This window comes from Lontra canadensis, unplaced genomic scaffold (assembly GCF_010015895.1).
Source record: "Lontra canadensis isolate GAN:19392208 unplaced genomic scaffold, GSC_riverotter_1.0 scaffold142, whole genome shotgun sequence".
Classification (NCBI taxonomy): Eukaryota; Metazoa; Chordata; class Mammalia; order Carnivora; family Mustelidae; genus Lontra; species Lontra canadensis.
This window is the reverse complement of record NW_022631136.1, coordinates 600,046-619,021: the sequence shown is the minus strand read 5'-3', so window position 1 is coordinate 619,021 and position 18,976 is coordinate 600,046. Positions and strand designations below refer to the sequence as shown.

General features: G+C 42.8%; 1 protein-coding gene across 3 annotated transcripts; it reads right to left on the bottom strand.

The window, feature by feature from the left end:
• Positions 1 to 618: 618 nt before the first annotated feature.
• On the bottom strand, positions 619 to 13,383 carry MRPS21 (mitochondrial ribosomal protein S21). Of its 3 annotated transcripts, none has more exons than XM_032843617.1 (3): positions 13,348 to 13,383; positions 12,805 to 12,920; positions 619 to 1,420 (listed from the first exon to the last, which is right to left on the bottom strand). In XM_032843617.1, exons 2-3 carry the CDS (start codon positions 12,885 to 12,887, stop codon positions 1,240 to 1,242), a joined length of 264 nt encoding a protein of 87 aa, XP_032699508.1. In that variant the 5' UTR covers positions 12,888 to 12,920; positions 13,348 to 13,383; the 3' UTR covers positions 619 to 1,239. The 3 variants fall into 3 exon arrangements, with proteins under 3 accessions (XP_032699508.1, XP_032699509.1, XP_032699510.1); XM_032843618.1 differs by lacking the exon at positions 13,348 to 13,383 and adding an exon at positions 13,239 to 13,339; XM_032843619.1 differs by lacking the exon at positions 13,348 to 13,383 and adding an exon at positions 13,005 to 13,232.
• Positions 13,384 to 18,976: the final 5,593 nt, after the last annotated feature.

Sequence of the window (18,976 nt, the reverse complement as noted above, 5' to 3'; positions counted from 1 at the left end):
AGTCTCAAACTTTAGCAGGCATCAAAATCACCTTCAGGGCTTGTTAAAATAGATGACTGGGCTCTAACTCCAATTTCCTATTCAGAAAGTCTAAAGTAGGTCCCAGAATTTGCATTTCAACCAATTAATTGGGTTATGTTCATGCTGCTGATCTTAAGACCACACTTTGAGAATCACTGCTGTAGATATTTCTGGCTCTGTGCCCTTATATCCCTTAATACTCACCCATTCCTTCTTTTCTACCATCTACCTACTGTTTTATTTCTTCTCCATTATCCCTTCAGTAGACTCCTTTAGGAAAACTAAAGGATGGGGTGCCTGGGTGGCTCAGTCATTAAGCGCCTGCCTTCGGCTCAGGTCACAATCCCAGCATCCTGGGATCAAGCCCCACAGTGGGCTCCCTGCTCAGCAGGAATCCTGCTTCTCCCTCTCCCGCTCCTCCGCTTGTGTTCCCTCTCACTCTCTGTCAAAATAAATAAACAAAATCTTTGGGAAAAAAAAAAGAAAGAAAGAAAGAAAGAAAGAAAGAAAGAAAGAAAGAAAGAAAGAAAGAAAGAAAGAAAACAGATTTCTCTTAAGGATTCCTCTGCATAAGGATTCCAGCACTCTAGTCTCATTGGTGGGTGTTTCAGTAGCAAAATTTATTCCAAATATGTAGATGCCTCCTCTCCTTTTATCTAACAGTTGGTAGGAGGGGCCAGTTCAGGAAAGAGTAACAGATGCTTTTCCAATAATGTCTTGCTTTGGGTTTTGTAAGAATTGAGTAGGAAATGATAGATATATTCCACTACATTTAGAAAAGTTTCTTACCTCTCCTAGACTAAAGCATTTTATTACAGCTAAATATACATGAAATTTGCCATTTTCACCATTTAAATGTACAGTTCAGTAGCATTAAGTACATTCACATTATTGTGCAGGTATCACCACCATCTGTCTCTAGAACTTCTTCAGCTTCCCCACTGAAATTCTGTACCCACTTAACACTAATTCCCCATTCTCCACTCCCAACCAGCCCTTGGGAACCACCATTCTACTCCTAGACTATTTTTTGGCTTAGTTTCTCTTTCACACAATAGAACAGAGGGTCCATTGCTAACTATGGGATTCCTTCTATATTTGCAGGCCTTCTTGCATATACGGGATTGAATTTATTATAAGAAAGGTAAGAGAAAATGGGATTGGAGAAAGGAGACACCTAGATAGGGATTTTCATACTGGGCCTACTATCCACAGGCCTCAGCAGCCCTGCCATGGATCCGGCCGATTCTTCCGCATCAAGAAGTTGATCTTGCGAGCCATTTCCATGTTGTAGATTCGCCGACAGGTTTCGTAGCTTTCCCTTTGTCGTCGGCGACAAGGCTTTTCATAATACCGCCGTCGCTTAATGTCCTCAATGAGCCCATCCATGGTGAGGATTCTGTATAAAGGCAGGCGATGAAGTTAGAAACCTGGGCTCATTATTATTTTTTTCCAGTTTCACAGATGGTCAGAAGTCAACTGACCAAACAACTGGCGTCTATAAAAATTATAATGTGAAATGGTGGTTATATAGCATTAATTGCCTACTTATCGAGGCCCCAAATAGGAATTTGTGCAAAATACCAAAGCAATTAATGACACAATCCTTGCTCTTGGGGAGTTATAATCAGGGTCATATTTTCAACCTTTATTCTCCTACAGCACATCTGAAGAATGTGACACAGTCCTTATAAACAGTGGCTCTCTATGGCAGTGATTTTCAACCAAGAGATCATTTCAGAATCTTCAGATGGGGTGACTCATCTGTAGTAGGAAAAACAAATCACTGCGGGTGACTCCTGCTTCATCCTTAGTGGCAAATGCTGCCCCATCCCTACAGTTTAATGGACACAGCTGAAGTCTGCAAGCCTGAGATATTCCTGGATTTAATTAACACAAGGAGAGAAGAGGCCTTCATCACACCAATGATACAAACGGGAGCGAAGTATTAACAGCCTCACCCACCATTTCCCCCATGTACCACATGCTCCAACCACACTAGTCTGCTGACTACTCCCTGAACACACTCTGGTACCAAGTCTTTATTCATGCTGCTTCCTCAACCTAGAATTCCACCCCCATGTCCAGTTGCCAACCTTCTGAGTAAAATTTTCCTCATCTTTTTGATGCCAAACCTAGCTGTCACCTCTCCAAAAAGCCTTCTTGTCTTCTTAGAGAAAATCATTTCTATTATTGTATACCTACCTAGTAATTATTTTATTCCTCCATTCTGTTAATTATTAATACAAACGTCTCCCTCATTAGACTAAAAATCTCTGAAGGAAGAAACCATGTTTTACTAATCTTTAAGGGTCTATAAAATTGAGCTCAATCTGTTTTTTTTCTTGCCCACCCAATTCCTTACAATGCAGTTCCTCTTGTTGCACATATTTTTTCCTTTTCAAATTTTTATTGAAATTCTAGTTAGTTGGGATGCCTGGGTGGCTTAGTCAGTTAAGTGTCTGCTTTTAGCTCAGGTCATATCCTAGGGTCGTGGGATGGAATCCCACATTGGGCTGCCTGCTCAGCAGGTAATCTACTTCTCCCTCTGCCTGCCACTCTCCCTGCTCGTGCTTTGTCTCTCTGACAGATAAATAAATAAAATCTTAAAAAAAAAAAAAAAGAAATTCTAATTAGTTAACATATAGTATAATATTGGTTTTAAGAGGAGAATTTAATGATTCATCATTACATATAACACCTACTGCTCTTCACTTAGCCCATTCCTTACCCACCACCTTCTATCAATTCTGTTTGTTTTCTATCGTTAAGAGTCTCTTATTGTTTGCTTCCCCCCTGCTCTCTTCTCCCTTCCCAAATGTTCATCAGTTTTGTTTCTTAAATTCCACATGAGTGAAATCATATGGTATTTGTCTTTCTCTGACTGACTTATTTCACTTAGCATAATACACTCTAGCTATATCCACATCACTGCAAATGGCAAGATTTCATTCTTTTTGATGGTTCAGTAACATACACACACACACACCCACCCCCATCTTCTATGTCCATTCACCAGTCCATGGACATTTGGGCTCTTTCCATAGTTTGGCTATTGTTGATAATGCTGCTATAAACATCGGGGTGCATGTACCCCTCTGAACCTGCCTTTTTTTATTCTTTGAGTAAATACCTAGTAGTGCAATTGCAGGGTCGTTGGGTGCTCTTGTTGGATTTATAACACATCTAACTCAAACTTACCTCTTTGTTCTTCCACAAAGACACTGGAGCTTATTCTATAAACTACTCAATCCCTAGGCTCTTGAGAACTCTGGCTCCATTCTGTAATTTGTTGCTTCCTCTCAATTCATCACCAGTTGGTCCTAAGGAGGTCTAGAGGCATCTGCTGCTGCCGCCCTCCATTTCTGGCATTGTTTATATGGCCCCTTTACTGCTCACCCTATTCTTTCATTACAGGTAAAAAGCAAGTCACAAACACAGTTGGAGTTAAGGAGGTTAAGTGGAAGAAGGGGGATAGAGGAAAAAGAAAATCAAAATAAGAGAAACCACCAGCTACTTCTGCCCAGTGGGAAGCCCTATTTCTTGCTGCTATGTTATATCATAAAGCCCAAGATAACAATTACAGAATGAATATGAACTTGAAAAAAGATGTGAGCTTTAGGTAAATTACAAAATGTGAATAGACATGGGAACCACTGTCCTATGGGATCATCTCCCAGGCTCCTGCTGTTTAATATCAAGAATGCTCTATAGGCTAGTAGAAAATCTTATTTGTATAAATCAATCTGTCTAGGTATTAGTGGTAGGAAAATAGGAGGCAAGGGAATTGCTGCAAATTCCCAGAAGCAGGAGAAGCAGATAATTCAGGTTCTACTGAAAACACAGTCATGCCCAGAAGTCATGTGGACCCAACACTAGAATCTTACAATAGAGAAGTGAGGCACCAAAGCCTAAAAGACTCCATATCTTGGCCCATAAAGGTCTCCTTTGCTAACGTTATTCCTTAATTTACTCTTGAATGTTGGTATCCCTCCAGATTCTGACTAAAAACCTTCTTTCTACACCTTCTTTTTTTTTTTTTTTAAAGATTTTATTTATTTATTTGACAGAGAGAGATCATAAGTAGACAGAGAGGCAGGCAGAGAGAGAGAGGGAAGCAGGCTCCCTGCTGAGCAGAGAGCCCGATGCGGGACTCGATCCCAGGACCCTGAGATCATGACCTGAGCCGAAGGCAGCGGCTTAACCCACTGAGCCACCCAGGCGCCCCCTTTCTACACCTTCTTAAGGAGGTTCTACATGACCTCCTTAACCTTTGCCAGTGAGCCTCAACACTAATGCACAATGGAATTATCTCTAAAAGGTTTTTAAAAGAGTACTGATTCCTGGGGCACCTGGATGGCTCAGTTGGCTGAGCAGCCAACTCTTGGTTTCGGCTTGGGTCATGATCTTGGGGTCCTGGGATTAAGCCCTGCGGCAGGGCTCCACACTCACTGGGAGTCAGCTAGGAGGTTTTTTTTCCCTCTGCCTCTCCCATAACTTGCACAGATGCACGCATGTGCTCACGTGCACTCACATAAGCTCGCTTTCTCAAATAAATTTTTTTTTTTTTTAAAGTACTGACTCCTGGGCCCTATTCCTCAAAGATTCTGATTTAATTGGTCTAGCATGGAATTATGCACTGGAGATGTTTTAAAAGACTCCCAGGTGGGACGCCTGGGTGGTTCAGGAGGTTAAGGCTCTGCCTTTGGCTCACGTCATGATCCCAGGGTCCCAGGATCAAGTCCTGCATCAGACTCCTTACTCAGTGGGGAACATGCTTCTCCCTCTCTGTCTGCGCCCCTGCTCATACTCTCTCTCACTATCTTAAAAAAAAAAAAAGTGATCACCTTAGCAAGTAAATGCCTGTGTGATCAGGCAAAAAAAAAAAAAAAGCAAGATAAGAAAAAAGTACAGAAGGATTTAAGAATGGAGGAAGGGAAAGAATGAAAAGATCATGGTCCCCAACATAATGATGGGATAACTAAATGGTGTTCCCTGGATAGCTCTAACTACTCTAGTGAACCCTTACCCAGCTCTTTTTAGTTATCCAAAAAAGCTCCAGAGTCCCTACAGTAGAGGCATCTACTCAACTCATTTTTTTAAAAAGATTTATTTATTTATTTGACAGAGAGAGAGATCGATCACAAGTAGGCAGAGGGGCAGGCGGAGAGAGAGGGGGAAGCAGGCTCCCCGCTGAGCAGAGAGGCAGATATGGGGCTTGATCCCAGGACCCTAGGATCATGACCTGAGCCAAAGGCAGTCTTAACCCACTGAGCCACCAGGCACCCCTCAACTCATTTCTAATAAAAAAAAATTGCAAGAAGAGCTTTGTAGAACTGATGAAGTAATGATGCTTCTGCTTCCAAAGGTAGTTCAGGGACTAGCAGACCAACAGCTTTAGAGTCAACAGATCAGCCTGGAGTTCGGGTGCTTGGCAACCTAACACTGAAGGAGAAATCAGCTGCCAATTTTAGTTAAATTCATCAGATTCTGTAAAAGGAGCTAAGCTGCCCAGGCTGGGGGAGGTTGGAAGTGGCAAACTCACATGTCAGCATAGCCAGCCTACATCAGGATAACGTGTATGCACAAGGACTCACTGGGCCCCGAAGCTCGCCTACCGGGAATAAAAGAGGTCAACTAGTCACACTTCCAGGGTGCTTGCCTTTCCTTGCTTGGTGGCTAGACAATCATACAGGGCTTCCTAGTAAGCCCCACTCTCCATCTCCTCATCCCAGGGCAGGAATGAGGGCCCTTCGTTATATAACAAACATTTTGTGGTGGTCTCACTGAACAGACACATAGCCTGTCTCCTTTTTAAGACTGCCTTTGTGCTCCAAACACGCCAAAGCTTTAACCACCTCTCACTTGCTCTCCTACCTACTGTTGTAATTAGACCACAGGACATTCAACTAATTTTTAAACTACCAACCATCAGAAAGCTGGGAGAGATCAGGAGAAGCCTCGGATATATAATAAAGTATACAGAATACAGAAAAAGTGTAATACAAAAAAAGGTGGCCAAAGAGGATATAAAGAAAAAGCAGAGAAAAATAAGAAAAGTGCATCAGAAAATACTGTGTTTGACCGACAGGAAGACTGGGATACTCCAGAACTAGCTGGATTCACATTTTCAAGCTTAAAAGTCCTTGCCTAGAAACTTACTCTAAGAGCAAAATATTTGTCCATTTTCTCCCCCGAAACTAAAATACAATTTATAGCATATATATCTAATACTCCAAGATTAAAAGGAAGAGAAATGTAGCTTCCTTAAAGACGGAATGCAAATTGACAAAATAAGTATCCTCCCCAAAGACTATAAAAATCACTACTGTAACACTGCTCCAACCTGGCACCTTCCAACAACATACACTGCTCTTTTTCTTTTTTTAATTCTTTTTTCAAAGATTTTATTTATTTATTTTTAATAAAGATTTTATTTATTTGAGAGACAGAGATCACAAGTAGGCAGAGAAGCAGGCAGAGAGAGAGGAGGAAGCAGGCTCCCCACCAAGCAGAGAGCCCAATTTGGGGCTCGATCCCAGAACCCTGGGATCATGACCTGAGCGGAAGGCAGGGGCTTTAACCCACTGAGCCACCCAGACACCCCAAAGATTTTATTTATTTATTTGAGAGGAGAGAGAGAGAAAAGCTGGGGTAGGGGTAGAAGGAGAGGGAGAAGCAGACTCCCTGGTAAGCAGGGAGCCCGATGTGGGGCTTGATCCCAAGATCCTGAGATCATGACCTGAGCTGAAGGCAGATGCTTAACCGACTGAGCCACCAAGCACCCCAACAACATGCACATCTTGCACTGCTTTCCTAGATAATCCCAACCACACAGTATTAATTTTCTAAATTTGTAAGAAAGCCGAAAAGAGATAATAACACCCCAGGCTCTGAGTCTCTGGGACTTGAATCTTTTCATATATTTTTCTTTCCAACCATTCCTCTTCTTTCTGATCAAATTCTTTCCTTTTTAAGTAATATATAGTTTATCCCCAAAAGCTATTCCTAAATTGGTGTTTCAATCCCTGAAATGAAGAAAAAGTAAAGCCACTTTTTTTTTCCTGTATACATTTATTTATTTATTTTAGAGATGGGGGAGAGAGAGAGACAGGCAGGAGAGTTAGAGGGTTGGGAGAGGGAGAGAGAATCCTCAAGTCGACTCCGATGAGCAAGGAGTGTGACGTGGGGCTCAATCCCAGGACCCTAAGATCATAACCTGAACCAAAATCAAGAGTCTGCCACTTAACCATATGAACCACCTAGGCCACCCAGTAATGCCATGTTTCTTTTCTTTTCTTTTTTTTTTTTTTAAGATTTTATTTATTTGAGGGAGAAGAGTGTGAGAGAGAGAGCATAAGATGGGGGAAGGGTCAGAAGGAGAAGCAGGCTCCCTGTTGAGCAGGGAGCCCAATGTGGGACTCCATCCCGGGACTCCAGGATCATGACCCAAGCCACCCACACGCCCCAATGCCACGTTTCTTAATTAGGATACTTGACAAGGGTATAATCCAGAGACAGAAGTCTCTGGATAAATTTGATGCATTTGCCCAGAGCACTAATTTTAACTTGAATAGAGGCAGAGGTGCTAGCTCTAGAACAGATGTAATGGCAATGAACTGGAAAAAAAAAAAAAAAATCACTTAAAACTTTAATTAAAAGAAGAGAGACTTCAAAGAGCTTCCATGTTTGCTTATAGTAGCAGAACCCCTATAGTTCCTTTGCTCTCCTTTGTTAAGGATACTTCAGTAGAAAGGTTTGACAAACACTAAAGTAAGACACTGAAAACGATAAAGAAATATCTACATTCATTAAATAGACATTTATTGAGAGCTTTCTATGGGCCACTTTGGCATATGCAAGGGATATACAAATGAAAATGCACAGGTCTCTGCTCTTAAGAAGGTCATTACAATCTTGGTTCAACATTAAAATCTCATGGGACATTTTTGTTTATTTTTTTTAATTTTTTCAAGACTTTATTTATTAGTCAGAGAGAGAGAAAGAGACAGAGCACAAGCAGGAAGAGCAGCAGGCAGAGGGAAGAGAAGCAGGCTTCCTGCTGAGCAAGGAGCCTGACACAGGACTCAATCCCAGGACCTGGGATCATGAGCTGAAGGCAGAAGCTTAACCAATTAAGCCACCCAGGCGTCCTCATGGTACATATTAAAAAATGCTGGTCAGCCGCAACTGCCCAGACTTAGTCTCAGGCTAGGCCTTGGGATCAAGAATTTTTTTGGAAGGTTCCCCAAGTAATTCTAAACTGGTAGTCAGAGTTGAAAACCACATGGTGTCATAATGACCAATCTCCTGTGGTTTCCGACTAAAATTAGCACATATACCTAGGAAAAAAGTATGCATAAACTGCCATTCATCTACAAAAAGAGAATCTTGAAAGAATTATGGGGCTGCTATTTAACAAAAAGAAGAACAAAAGAGAGAGGGAAAAAAAAGACAGAGAGGAATGTGAAAACAGATTCCTAAGAACAAGAAGTGAGATAGTACCAGGCTAGGCCAGATGGCAGAAAGAATCCAAACATGCCTCACCTTCTGCCACTTCTTTATTCTTTCCTCACCTGCCACCCACTTGCATCTGGAATCAGGAAGGATTTTTAGATAAAACAAAAAAAACAAAAAACAAAAAAAACCCAAAAAAACAGCAAAAGAAAAACTAATGTTGATTAAAATAAAAATATAATTGGATTTTGGGAGATGCAGATAAATAGAGGTTTGGTTCTAAGTTAAATAGAACAATCTCAGACAAAGACAATGGAAAAGTCTTCTCTCAGAAGAGAGAAGGCCTAATTCAGGACTGACATCAATAGATCAATTCCTTCAGGCAGGAAATCAGAAATATTTTGTTTTTCAGGTTTTAAACTTTTGTAACTGGAAATGGGAGATGAAAGAACACAGCAGGGGCTCCTGGTGGCTCAGTGGGTTAAGCCTCTGCCTTCAGCTCAGGTCATGATCCCAGGGTCCTGGGATTGAGCCCCAGAGCCCCACATGGGCTCTCTGCTCAGCGGGGAGCCTGCTTCCTCCTCTGCCTGCCGCTCCCCTTGCTTGTGTGCACTCTCTCTGTCAAATAAATAAAATATTTAAAAAAAAAAAAAAAGCAGACCATACAGAGGAAATAAATGCTATTATTTCAAAATAAGATTAGCAACAGGCTAAATAGAAGAGGCTTTGTTGGAAAGTATCACTCTATAAGAGTCTATAAGAGGGGATGCCTGGGTGGCTCAGTTGGTTAAGCCACTGCCTTCAGCTCAGGTCATGATCCCAGAGTCCTGGGATTGAATCCCGTATTGGGCTTCTCCGGCTTTGTGGGGAGCCTACTTCTCCTCCTACCTCTGTCTCTCCCCCTGCTTGTGCTCTCTCTCTTTCTGTCAAATAAATAAGTAAAATCTTAAAAAAAAAAAAGGAGTCTATAAGAAAAGTCATTCCAGTATCAGTAGCAAACTGGACCGTTCTGACAAAATAAAGCTTAATTTTCTCACTTGTTCATCTCCAGGCCACCTTCTTGAGCATAACCTAATGATCAAGGAAGATAGGGAAAAAACAGCTAATGTAAATTCTTTATCATTCAAAATAAATAAATAAACACCCACAAGCAAAACTGAAAGGGTTAAAACTTCCTTATGAGTTCCAGCTTATGATAATAGCTAACACACAATGCCTACTATGTGCCAAGCACTGTTCTAAACAATTTAATCATATTAACTAATTTAATCCTCATCAACCCCAAGAGGTAGGTACTATTATTAGTTCCACTTTACAGAGAAAGAAACTGAGGAAGAGAGAGACATTGTAGCTTATGATAGATCATGCAGCTAATGAATGGCAGAGCTGAGATCTGTCTGAACTGGGCCATCTGCTTCAGGGTCTGTGCTTTTTTTTTGCTTTTTTTTTTAGATTTACTTATTTTAGGGGCACCTAGGTGGCTCAGTTGGGTGCCTGCAGGGTTCTGGTATCAAGCTCCATATCAGGCTCTCTGCACAGCAGAGAGCCTGCTTCTCCCTCTCCCTCTGCCTGCTTGTGCTCTATCTCCCTCTCTCTATCAAATAAATCAATAAAATCTTTAAAAAATAGATTTATTTGAGAGAGGGAGAGAGAGTGCATGCAAGCAGGGGCTGGGGTGGGAGGGTAGGGGAGAGGGAGAGAGAAAATCTCCAGCAGTCTCCCCCTTGAGCGCAGAGCCTGACTTAGGGCTCAATCCCATGACCCCAAGATCATGACCTGAGCTGAAATCAAGAGACGGTTGGTTATTCAACCAACTGAGCCACTCAGATACGGGGATGCGGGGATGTCTGTGCTCTTATGTTCAAGCCATGACTACAGTCAAAAGTATTAAAGTTGTAGCTACTTTCTTGATACAAATATAAGAAACGGTTCAATAAATAGTTCTGCACCACAAACTGTTTCTTCATTTCTTGCCAAAGTAGCTCATTTCTTAAAAATCAAATTTTTGCTTTTGTGTTATTTGCACTTTAGAAACAGGGTAGTTTAGGGGAGCCTAAGCTAAGCCTTTAGAAATTTGTTTTACCATCAAGTAATAGCTGGCCTTTGACATCAGTCAATAATACAAACATCTCAGTCACCCTGGCTAACAGACCCCTCTAAATCCACTAAAATAAATCACACAAAGACTTCAGCGAAAGATCAGAAAAAGGGTGGAGGAATCTGCAAGACTTCCTTTTCCCAAATTCAGCATTTCATCTCACTGGCTAATTCACTACTGAGTCTATAAAGACATTCACTTTGTGCTTATATGAGCACAGAAAGGTCATTAGACATTTTGAGCCTCTCATAGACATGCCACTAGGTCTGAAATAGGAAAAGAGTTGGGAATGAGCAGCGATAGAAAAAAAATGATATAGGGTATCTTACCACACCGTACTTAACTGATTACTTTTAGGGAACAGCTTCTATGCAAGGATATGACTGGTATGCACAGACATAGAATGAGCTAATGGGGCTGACCTAAAACCAGATCCTTTTATTTTTATTTATTTATATTTTTAAAATAAATATATATATATATATATATTTTAAATTTAACAGAGAGAGAGAGAGAGATCAGAAGCAGGCAGAGAGGCAGGAGTGAGAGAGGGAGAGGGAGGCTCCCCGCCAAGCAGAGCACGATACGGGGCTCGATCCCAGAGTCCTGGGATCATGACCGAAGCCGAAGGCAGAGGCCCAACCCACTGAGCCACCCAAGTGCCCCGACCAGATCCTTTTTTTTTTTTTTTAAAGATTTTATTTATTTATTTGACAGACAGAGATCACAAGTAGGCAGAGAAGCAGGCAGAGAGAGAGGAGGAAGCAGGCTCCCCGCTGAGCAGAGAGCCCTACTCGGGGCTCGATCCCAGGACCCTGGGATCATGACCTGAGCCGAAAGCAGAGGCTTTAACCCACTGAGCCACCCAGGTGCCCCCCGACCAGATCCTTTTAAAAGACACACAATCGTGGGGTGCCTGGGTGGCTCAGTTAGTTAACTGTCTGCCCTCAGCTCAGGTCATGATCCCAGGGTCCTGGGATCAAGCCCTGCATGGGGCTCCATGCACAGCAAGAAGCCTGCTTCTCTCTCTCCCTCTGCTCTCCTACTCCTGCTCTATCGCTCTCTATCTCAAATAACTAACCAACTAACTAAAAATAAATAAATAAATAAATAAATAAATAAAAGACACACAATCCACCTTGAACCTGCAAGTGCTTCTCAATTACACAGCTTGACAGCATGGTTGCCCTCATTTACTATGGTCTTCTGCCATCCAACCCTCCACACCTAAAACTCTTTGCTAAGAACTAGTTTCGTTTTATTTACCTTCTCGGTCCCCAAGAACCCCACAATAAACCCAGTCAAATACAGATTCTTAACAGGAAAATAACTGCCATAAGTGTCTACATTTCCAGAGGAACCAGTAAGCAATTTAGTGATATAAAGCAAAGAACACTGCAGTAGAAAGGTGTGATTTATGTTCCTCTATACCATTCAATAATTGTGTGATCCAAGAAGCATAATTTCCATGTCCTAAGCTTCCCTCACTTGTGTAATAAAGCTATCACCTTACTGGCCTTAAGGCAGAAGAATAGCTCATATATTCTCTTAAGCTCTCTTTCATAAAATTCCTTGATAATTCAACTCCACAAGGATTTGTTTCTTTCACACTGGGGAGAGAAAATGATGAAACCAGCCAGAAAGTCAAAATCCTTACAATCAGTGATAAGGGAAGACTAAGGAACTATTGGTCTGAGAATGTACGACAGTAAGGTATTCTTTATTACAGCCCTTCTACATCTCTTAGTCTAGCATTCAAAACCTTTCAAAACAGCTCTTCTACTCCCAGTTCATTTCCATCTTTATGTTTTGCTTATGCTGTAACCTTCCTCTAAACCTGATACACTTTTCCATCTCTTGCTTGCTTCTCCAAGATCCCAAATCTGAATTCATCTTTCCATTAGCCTTGCTCTACACCAATCCCACCCTCAACCTTCTATTTATCATGTACTACATCCTTGCTTCCCCACAACTTTACACTTTGATTTTCCCTTTGGGTTCCTTAGGTCTTGGGGGAGGGAATTCAGGCTCTGTATAAACAAACCTCATACAATCAGGTTTGGGGGAAAAGTCCATTTTAAGGATAATAAAGTAAGGCGCTGAAAAGTTTCAAGAGACTGTGAATACCTGGGGTGCGGAGGTTTGAGAACAATCTATGACGGGGGAAGGGAGAAAATAGCCACCCAAGCACTTTCCAAGAGAGCTTTTCTAGGCACAATTCTGGTTACCTGTTTAGGGTCCTGTATGCACCTTCCACGTTTCCTTCCTGTACCATCACAGTCCTTGCAATGAACTTCAGATGTTTTGCCATGACCTTTCAATTTAAATCTTCACTCTGCAGCACCTAAAGAATAATGAATAAAGGAAGTATAGAGACCAGGTAAGAAAGAGAAACACAGCAGAATGCACACTCTACCGTGTGGCTTCCTCAGGGTCTGGAAAAGCAACGTCCCCGGGAACAAGGAACACAGGGGCACGTGGAAGTCTTCATGTCCTAGAAAGGATACGCTAATCATAATCAAGACTGCCTAGCTCTCTTTGCCAATACAACCCTAGTATCAGGAAGAAAAGAGATGGTAGCGGGGCGTCATCACGGAGATGTACGTGGCCGGGCACGGGAGGATCCGGACGCGCCACAGGGTACACTCCAGTTACCGCTCACCGCCCCAGGAGGGTTTGGGGTGGGAGATTGGTACGAAATCTTTCTCAGGCAAGCTTCCCCTCCCGCCACACTCGGCTTGCTTTCCCCATCCCCAAACCCAGATCCTCACCCCACGCCCTCAGGAACCGGCCCCTGCAAAGATAGCGCGCGACCAGAAGCGGAAATACGTCATCTCTTGCGCCGCGCGAAGAAATCCAGGCTGGAAGGAGAAAAACTGCCAGGAAACCATGGCAACATTCTTCCTGGCTCCAGTCGATGGCTTCTCCACGCCCTCCACCCCAACACCTCCATCCCGGACTCTACACCTGATATTCGTTGCCTTAAACTTACCCAAAACAGGTTCCTCGTTTTCTCCTCCCTCGCTCTCAGAAGGTCAGCGCGATTCCCTACCCCCAATCCTATCAAATCTGTAATAGAGATTTAAGTAATTTATTTTTCTGGAAGGAAAATTAGAGAAATAGTCAAAGCTTCCTGAACATGCTTCCTGTTTTCTCAAAGGACCAGATTCTTTGAGATCTGCTCTCCGGAAAAAAAACAGCTTCACGCCCCTCATCTGCTTAAAAACTAAGGAAAAGAAACGGAATGAACATAACATGACTTTTTTAAAACATCATCTGCCCAGGCATTTCACTAAATAAAGTGAGATTACTAAACAAAGAATTAGGAAATGCCTGAAGTTTTAGAATCGAAGACTTCTTTTTTCTTTCTTTTTTTAAATTAAGATTTTGTTCTTAAGCAATCTCCACACCAAAGGTGGGGCTTGAACCTACCCACTTCCCCCCCAGTCCCCTCCAGCCCCCCCCACCCCCCCCCCCCCCCCCCCCCCCCCCCGAGATCGAGTCCGGTGCTCCACGAACTGAGCCAGCCACGTGCCTGAGTTGAAGACTCTTTTATGACTACTATCCATTTGCCTCCCAGTGAGCCCTAGTAGTAATATCTCCTTTATTTCTTCACTGCGGAGACAGCTTTTCTTTTATTCATATGTTACTTAACATCTCCATCTGTGGTTATTCACGTAAATTCAAATCTAGTGGCTACTGGAAAACAGTACAGAAAGACTCAAAAAAAGAAAGGTGCGCAAGTGTCCCACACAGGGCACCTTGCTCAGCAGGGAGCCTGCTTCTCCCTCTGCACTCCTCCCTGCTCTATCGCGCTCTCTCTTTCTCTCTGACAAATAAATAAAATCTTTTTTTTTTTAAAGATTTTATCCATTTATTTGACAGATCACAAGTAGAGAGAGAGCGGAGGAAGCAGGCTCCCCACTGAGCGGAGAGCCTGATGCGGGGCTCAATCCCAGGACCCTGGGATCATGACCTGAGCTGAAGTCAGAGGCTTTAACCCACTGAGCCACCTGGTGCCCCTAAAGCAGAGATTTAAAAAAAATATATATTAATTTATTTGACAGAGAGACACAGCGAGAGAGGGAACACAACCAGTGGGAGAGTGAGAGGGAGAAGCTGGCTTCCCATGGGGAGCAGGGAGCCCAATGCAGGGTCAATCCTAGGACCCTGGAATCATGACCTGAGACGCTTCATGACTGAGTCACCCAGGTGCCCCTCAGTCCTGTTTTTGTAAATAAAACCTTATTAGAACACAGTTGTGCTCATTTGTTTACATATATTAGATATGACTGGTCTGGGCAACAATGGCAGATTTGGGTAGTTGCCTTCAATCACACAACATTTGTCATGGGAAAAAAAATTTGTCATGGGAATCGAATGGGATAACATAATTTTTTTTAAATAAAAGAAGAGGGAAAATAACATTTTTGAGAATCTGTTATATTCCAAAACTTGTATGGGCGTTTTATGTGCATGATCTCATTTGATGAAATAAAGGGCCAAAGACAGCTTATATATCATGTTTAGTGGAGAAAGTAATTGGTAGAAGGACTTGAGTTAGTCTCTTAAAAGGGAGTAGGGTTTAATTGACAGAAACAGGAAAGGCTGTGCAAGGTGATGAGCATGAACAAAGGTTTAGAGTTAAAAAGTCTTAACTGTTCATCAAGGGTGAAAAAAGTAAAAAAGTGAACAGAGGTATCAAGTAGGGGACTAAAGGCTTTGAACTTCTTAAAGCACTGAGGAGCCGTTGAACAACTTGAATAGGAAATAATAAGCGGGGGTGCCTGGGTGACTCAGAGGGTTAAGCCTCTGCCTTCAGCTGGGGTAATGATCTCAGTGTCCTGGGATCGAGGCCCACATCAGGCTCCCTCAGCAGGGAGACTGCTTCCCCTCTCTCTGTCTGCCTCTCTGCCTATTTGTGATCTCTGTCAAATAAATAAATAAAATCTTTATTTAAAAAAAAAAAAAAAAAGGAAGGGGCACCTGGGTGGCTCAGTGGGTTAAGGCCTCTTCCTTCAGCTCAGGTCATGATCCTGGGGTCCTGGGATCGAGCCCCGCATGGGGCTCTCTGCTCAGCGGGGAGACTGCCTCCCTCTCTCTCTCTCTCTCTTTGCCTCCCTCTCTCTCTACCTGCCTCTCTGCCTACTTGAGATCTCTGTCTGTCAAATAAATAATATCTTTAAAAAAAAAGGAGATGACATGCAAAACACTGTTCTAGGAAAAGTACTCCAGTATCAGTGAGACGGGATTAGAAGTAAGAGAGACTCATGCTCTAATTAAAGTTTAGGCCAAAGATGTGGCAATGAAATGGGTAGGAAGAAATGGATTTTAAGAGACATTCCAAATACAGAACAAAAAGGATTTGGTGGGACACCTGGGTGGCTCAGTAGGTTGAACCTCTGCCTTCAGGTCGGTCCAGATGCCAGGGTCCTGGGATTGAGTCCCCACATCAGATTCCTTGCTCAGCAGGAAGCCTGCTTCTCCCTCTGCTTATGCTCTCCTCTGACAAATAAAATCTTAAGAAAAAAATATATATAGGATTTGGTGACTGAATGGCACCAAGTTTTAAATTTAGTTATCTAGAAAAAACGAAGGTAGTATAGATAGCATTAACAGAAGAAAAAGCATATAAAAAGGAAGAACAGGACATCTTTAAAGGAAAGATAATATTTTGATCAGTGACTTCTGGAAAAAGCACCGGACTGGAAACCCTGGGTTCTGTACCCATGTTGTGTTGTCTTGCACAAGCCACCAAAATTTCCTCATCTAAAAAATTAGGGAGGTGATGGTGCGCCTGGATGGCTCGGTCATTAAGTGTCAGCATCTGCCTTCGGCTCCAGTCATGATCCCAGAGTCCTGGGATGGAGCCCCACACTGGGCTCCCTGCTCAGTGGGGAGGCTGCTTCTCCCTCTCCACTCCCTCTCCTTGTGTTCCTTCTCTTGCTATGTCTCTCTCTGTCAAATAAATAAAATCTTAAAAAAATAAAAATAAAAAATTAGGGGAGTGAATGATACCTCTTGGCTCTAAAATGCTGAAATTTTCAACAGTATTTAGGTGTCAATAACATATAAATAGAATTGCTCAGCAGAGATGTAGACTTTCAGTATGTCTTCCAGGGGAGAGAGTGGGACTAGAGATGGGGATTCAGAAGTCTTCAAAGTTGAGGCAATAAAACCATGAGAGATGAAATCTTTAAGTGAAAGAATATAGTCAGAGAAGAGTAGAGGATCAAGGACTGAACCTAAGGGAATACCCATGCTCTGGAGCAGGCAGAAGTGGGGCCATTAAGAGATAGAGAAGTTGCTGCCAGGTAGGTAAGAGGAGGATTAGGATAGTGTGCTGTCATGGGATCCAAGGGAGGAGAGTTTCAGTAGTTAGCATCAAGAATGTCAAATGCTACAGAGCGCTTGAAGCACATAGCCTTTGTGCTTGGATCTAGCTATTGATTTGGTGGAAGCTACATTAGAATACCTGATCCTGGAGGCTCCTGGGTGGCTCAGTGCGTTAACTGTCTGCCTTCAGGTTTGGGTCATGATCTCAGGATCCTGGGTTCAAGCCCCCTCACTGGGCTCCCTGCTCAGTATGGAGTCTGCTTCTCCCTCTGCCCCTCCCCGCTGCTTGTGTGTGCATGCTCTCTTTGATAGATAAAATCTTTTTTTTTAATTTTTAGAAAAGATTTTATTTACTCATTTGAGAGAGAAAGAGAGAGAGCAAACACGAGCCAGGTTGGGGGGCTGGAGAATGGGGAAGGGGCAGAGGAAGCAGAAGATTCCTGGCTGAGCTGGGAACCCAATGCAGGGCTGGATCCCAGGATCCCAAGGATCCCTGGATCCTTGAGGAAAAGAGGAGAAGGAGGACAATCAGTCTCGAGAGATGTTTTCCAGAAGGGGAGACCTGGTCCCACTTGTGGGAGGAATAAATATTATTTGTAGGAGAAAAAAATAAATAATTCAAGAACAATGTGAAGTTACAAGATAAAGAGGGGATAAATGATACAGCAAAAGTTCCAGAGGAGAAAGGTAATCCAGAGCACAAACGGAGAGGTTTGCCTTAGAAAGGAGGTCATGCGGCGAGCCTGGGGGCTCAGTTGGTTAAGCATCTGCTTTTGGCTCAGGTCATGATCTCAGGGGTCCTGTGATTGAGCCCTGCCTGGGGTTCCTTGCTTAACAGGGAGTCCGCTTCTCCCTCTCCCTTTGCCCCTCTCTCTGCTCATGTTCCATTTAAATGAAATGAAATGAAATTAATGAAATGAAATGAAATTAATGAAATATGAAATGAAATGAAATATGAAATGAAATGAAACAGAAAGGAGGTCATGTTCTCTGAAACAAAGACAATTGTTCCCTGAGAACAGGGACTTGAGAAATAGGGGAAAGATGTATAACTAGCTGTGAGAAACATGCTAAGTAGCCAATAAACAATAACTAAAATGACCAAGTAGTCTGATACACTGCCAAGGCTTAGGATGGGAGAAGACATGGTTTTGGTGGAAACTGGGACAAATGAGTCAGTGTGATATACAGAGAAAGGTAGATGTAGATAAATTAACAGACTTTCATGTTTGCCTCCTGATAACGGTGGGTAGCTTTCTTTATTCTTGCATACATTTAGTTGCAGCCTTTTTTTTTTTTTAAGATTGATTTATTTATTTTAGTGGGGGAAGGGCAGAGGGAGAGGGAGAGAGAGACTCTCAAGTAGGCTCCATGCCCAGCATGGGGTTTGATTTCACAACCCTGAGATCATGACCAGAGCCAAAATCAAGAGTCAGATGCTTAAGCTTAACAGATTGAGCCGTGCTGGCGCCACTCCTGCAGCTTTTTGAATAAAGATGTGGCCCAGTGTCTAAGGAGACTCCCCATTCTGACAGTTCTAGGGCACCCCTTCCTCTTTGAAACTGACGACAGTGGGTGTTCTGGTTCTTGTGTCCCTCCTCTGCCCACAGAAGATGACATATGCATTTATCCACAAGCATCAACAGCTCTCATCAAAGCAGAGAGCTATCCAAGAGGAGAAGAACCTGCTAGTCTGGGCCAGCTGGAAGACTACAAAAGGGAAAGGTACTAGTCTCTGAGACTAAATGAAAACACAAGCCCAATTCCAAACCCTATAACCATCCCAGGAGTGGTCCCTAGGAAGCCAGCTGTAGTCTCATTTGGTCTCCACAGAGAGCAGGATTTTTGTCATCATTTTTGTCCACAGGATTTTTATCATCACATCCAGACTTCTAACTTGCTGGAGCTCAGGTGCCTGGGTGGCTCAGTTGGTTGAGCAACTGCCTTCAGCTCAGGTCATGATCCTGGAGTCCCAGGATCAAGAACCGCAATGGACTCCCTGCTTGGAGGGGAGTCTGCTTCTCCCTCTGACCTTCTCCCTTCTCATGTTCTCTCTCTCTCAAA

What these genes read in the sequence shown, in the direction of transcription:
- MRPS21 (XM_032843617.1), bottom strand. Translation starts at nt 12,887, where the DNA reads ATGGCAAAACATCTGAAGTTCATTGCAAGGACTGTGATGGTACAGGAA. An exon ending in GCATACAGGACCCTAAACAG is followed by an intron (nt 1,421 to 12,804) that starts GTAACCAGAATT and finishes GCCTTTATACAG; the next exon opens with AATCCTCACCATGGATGGGC.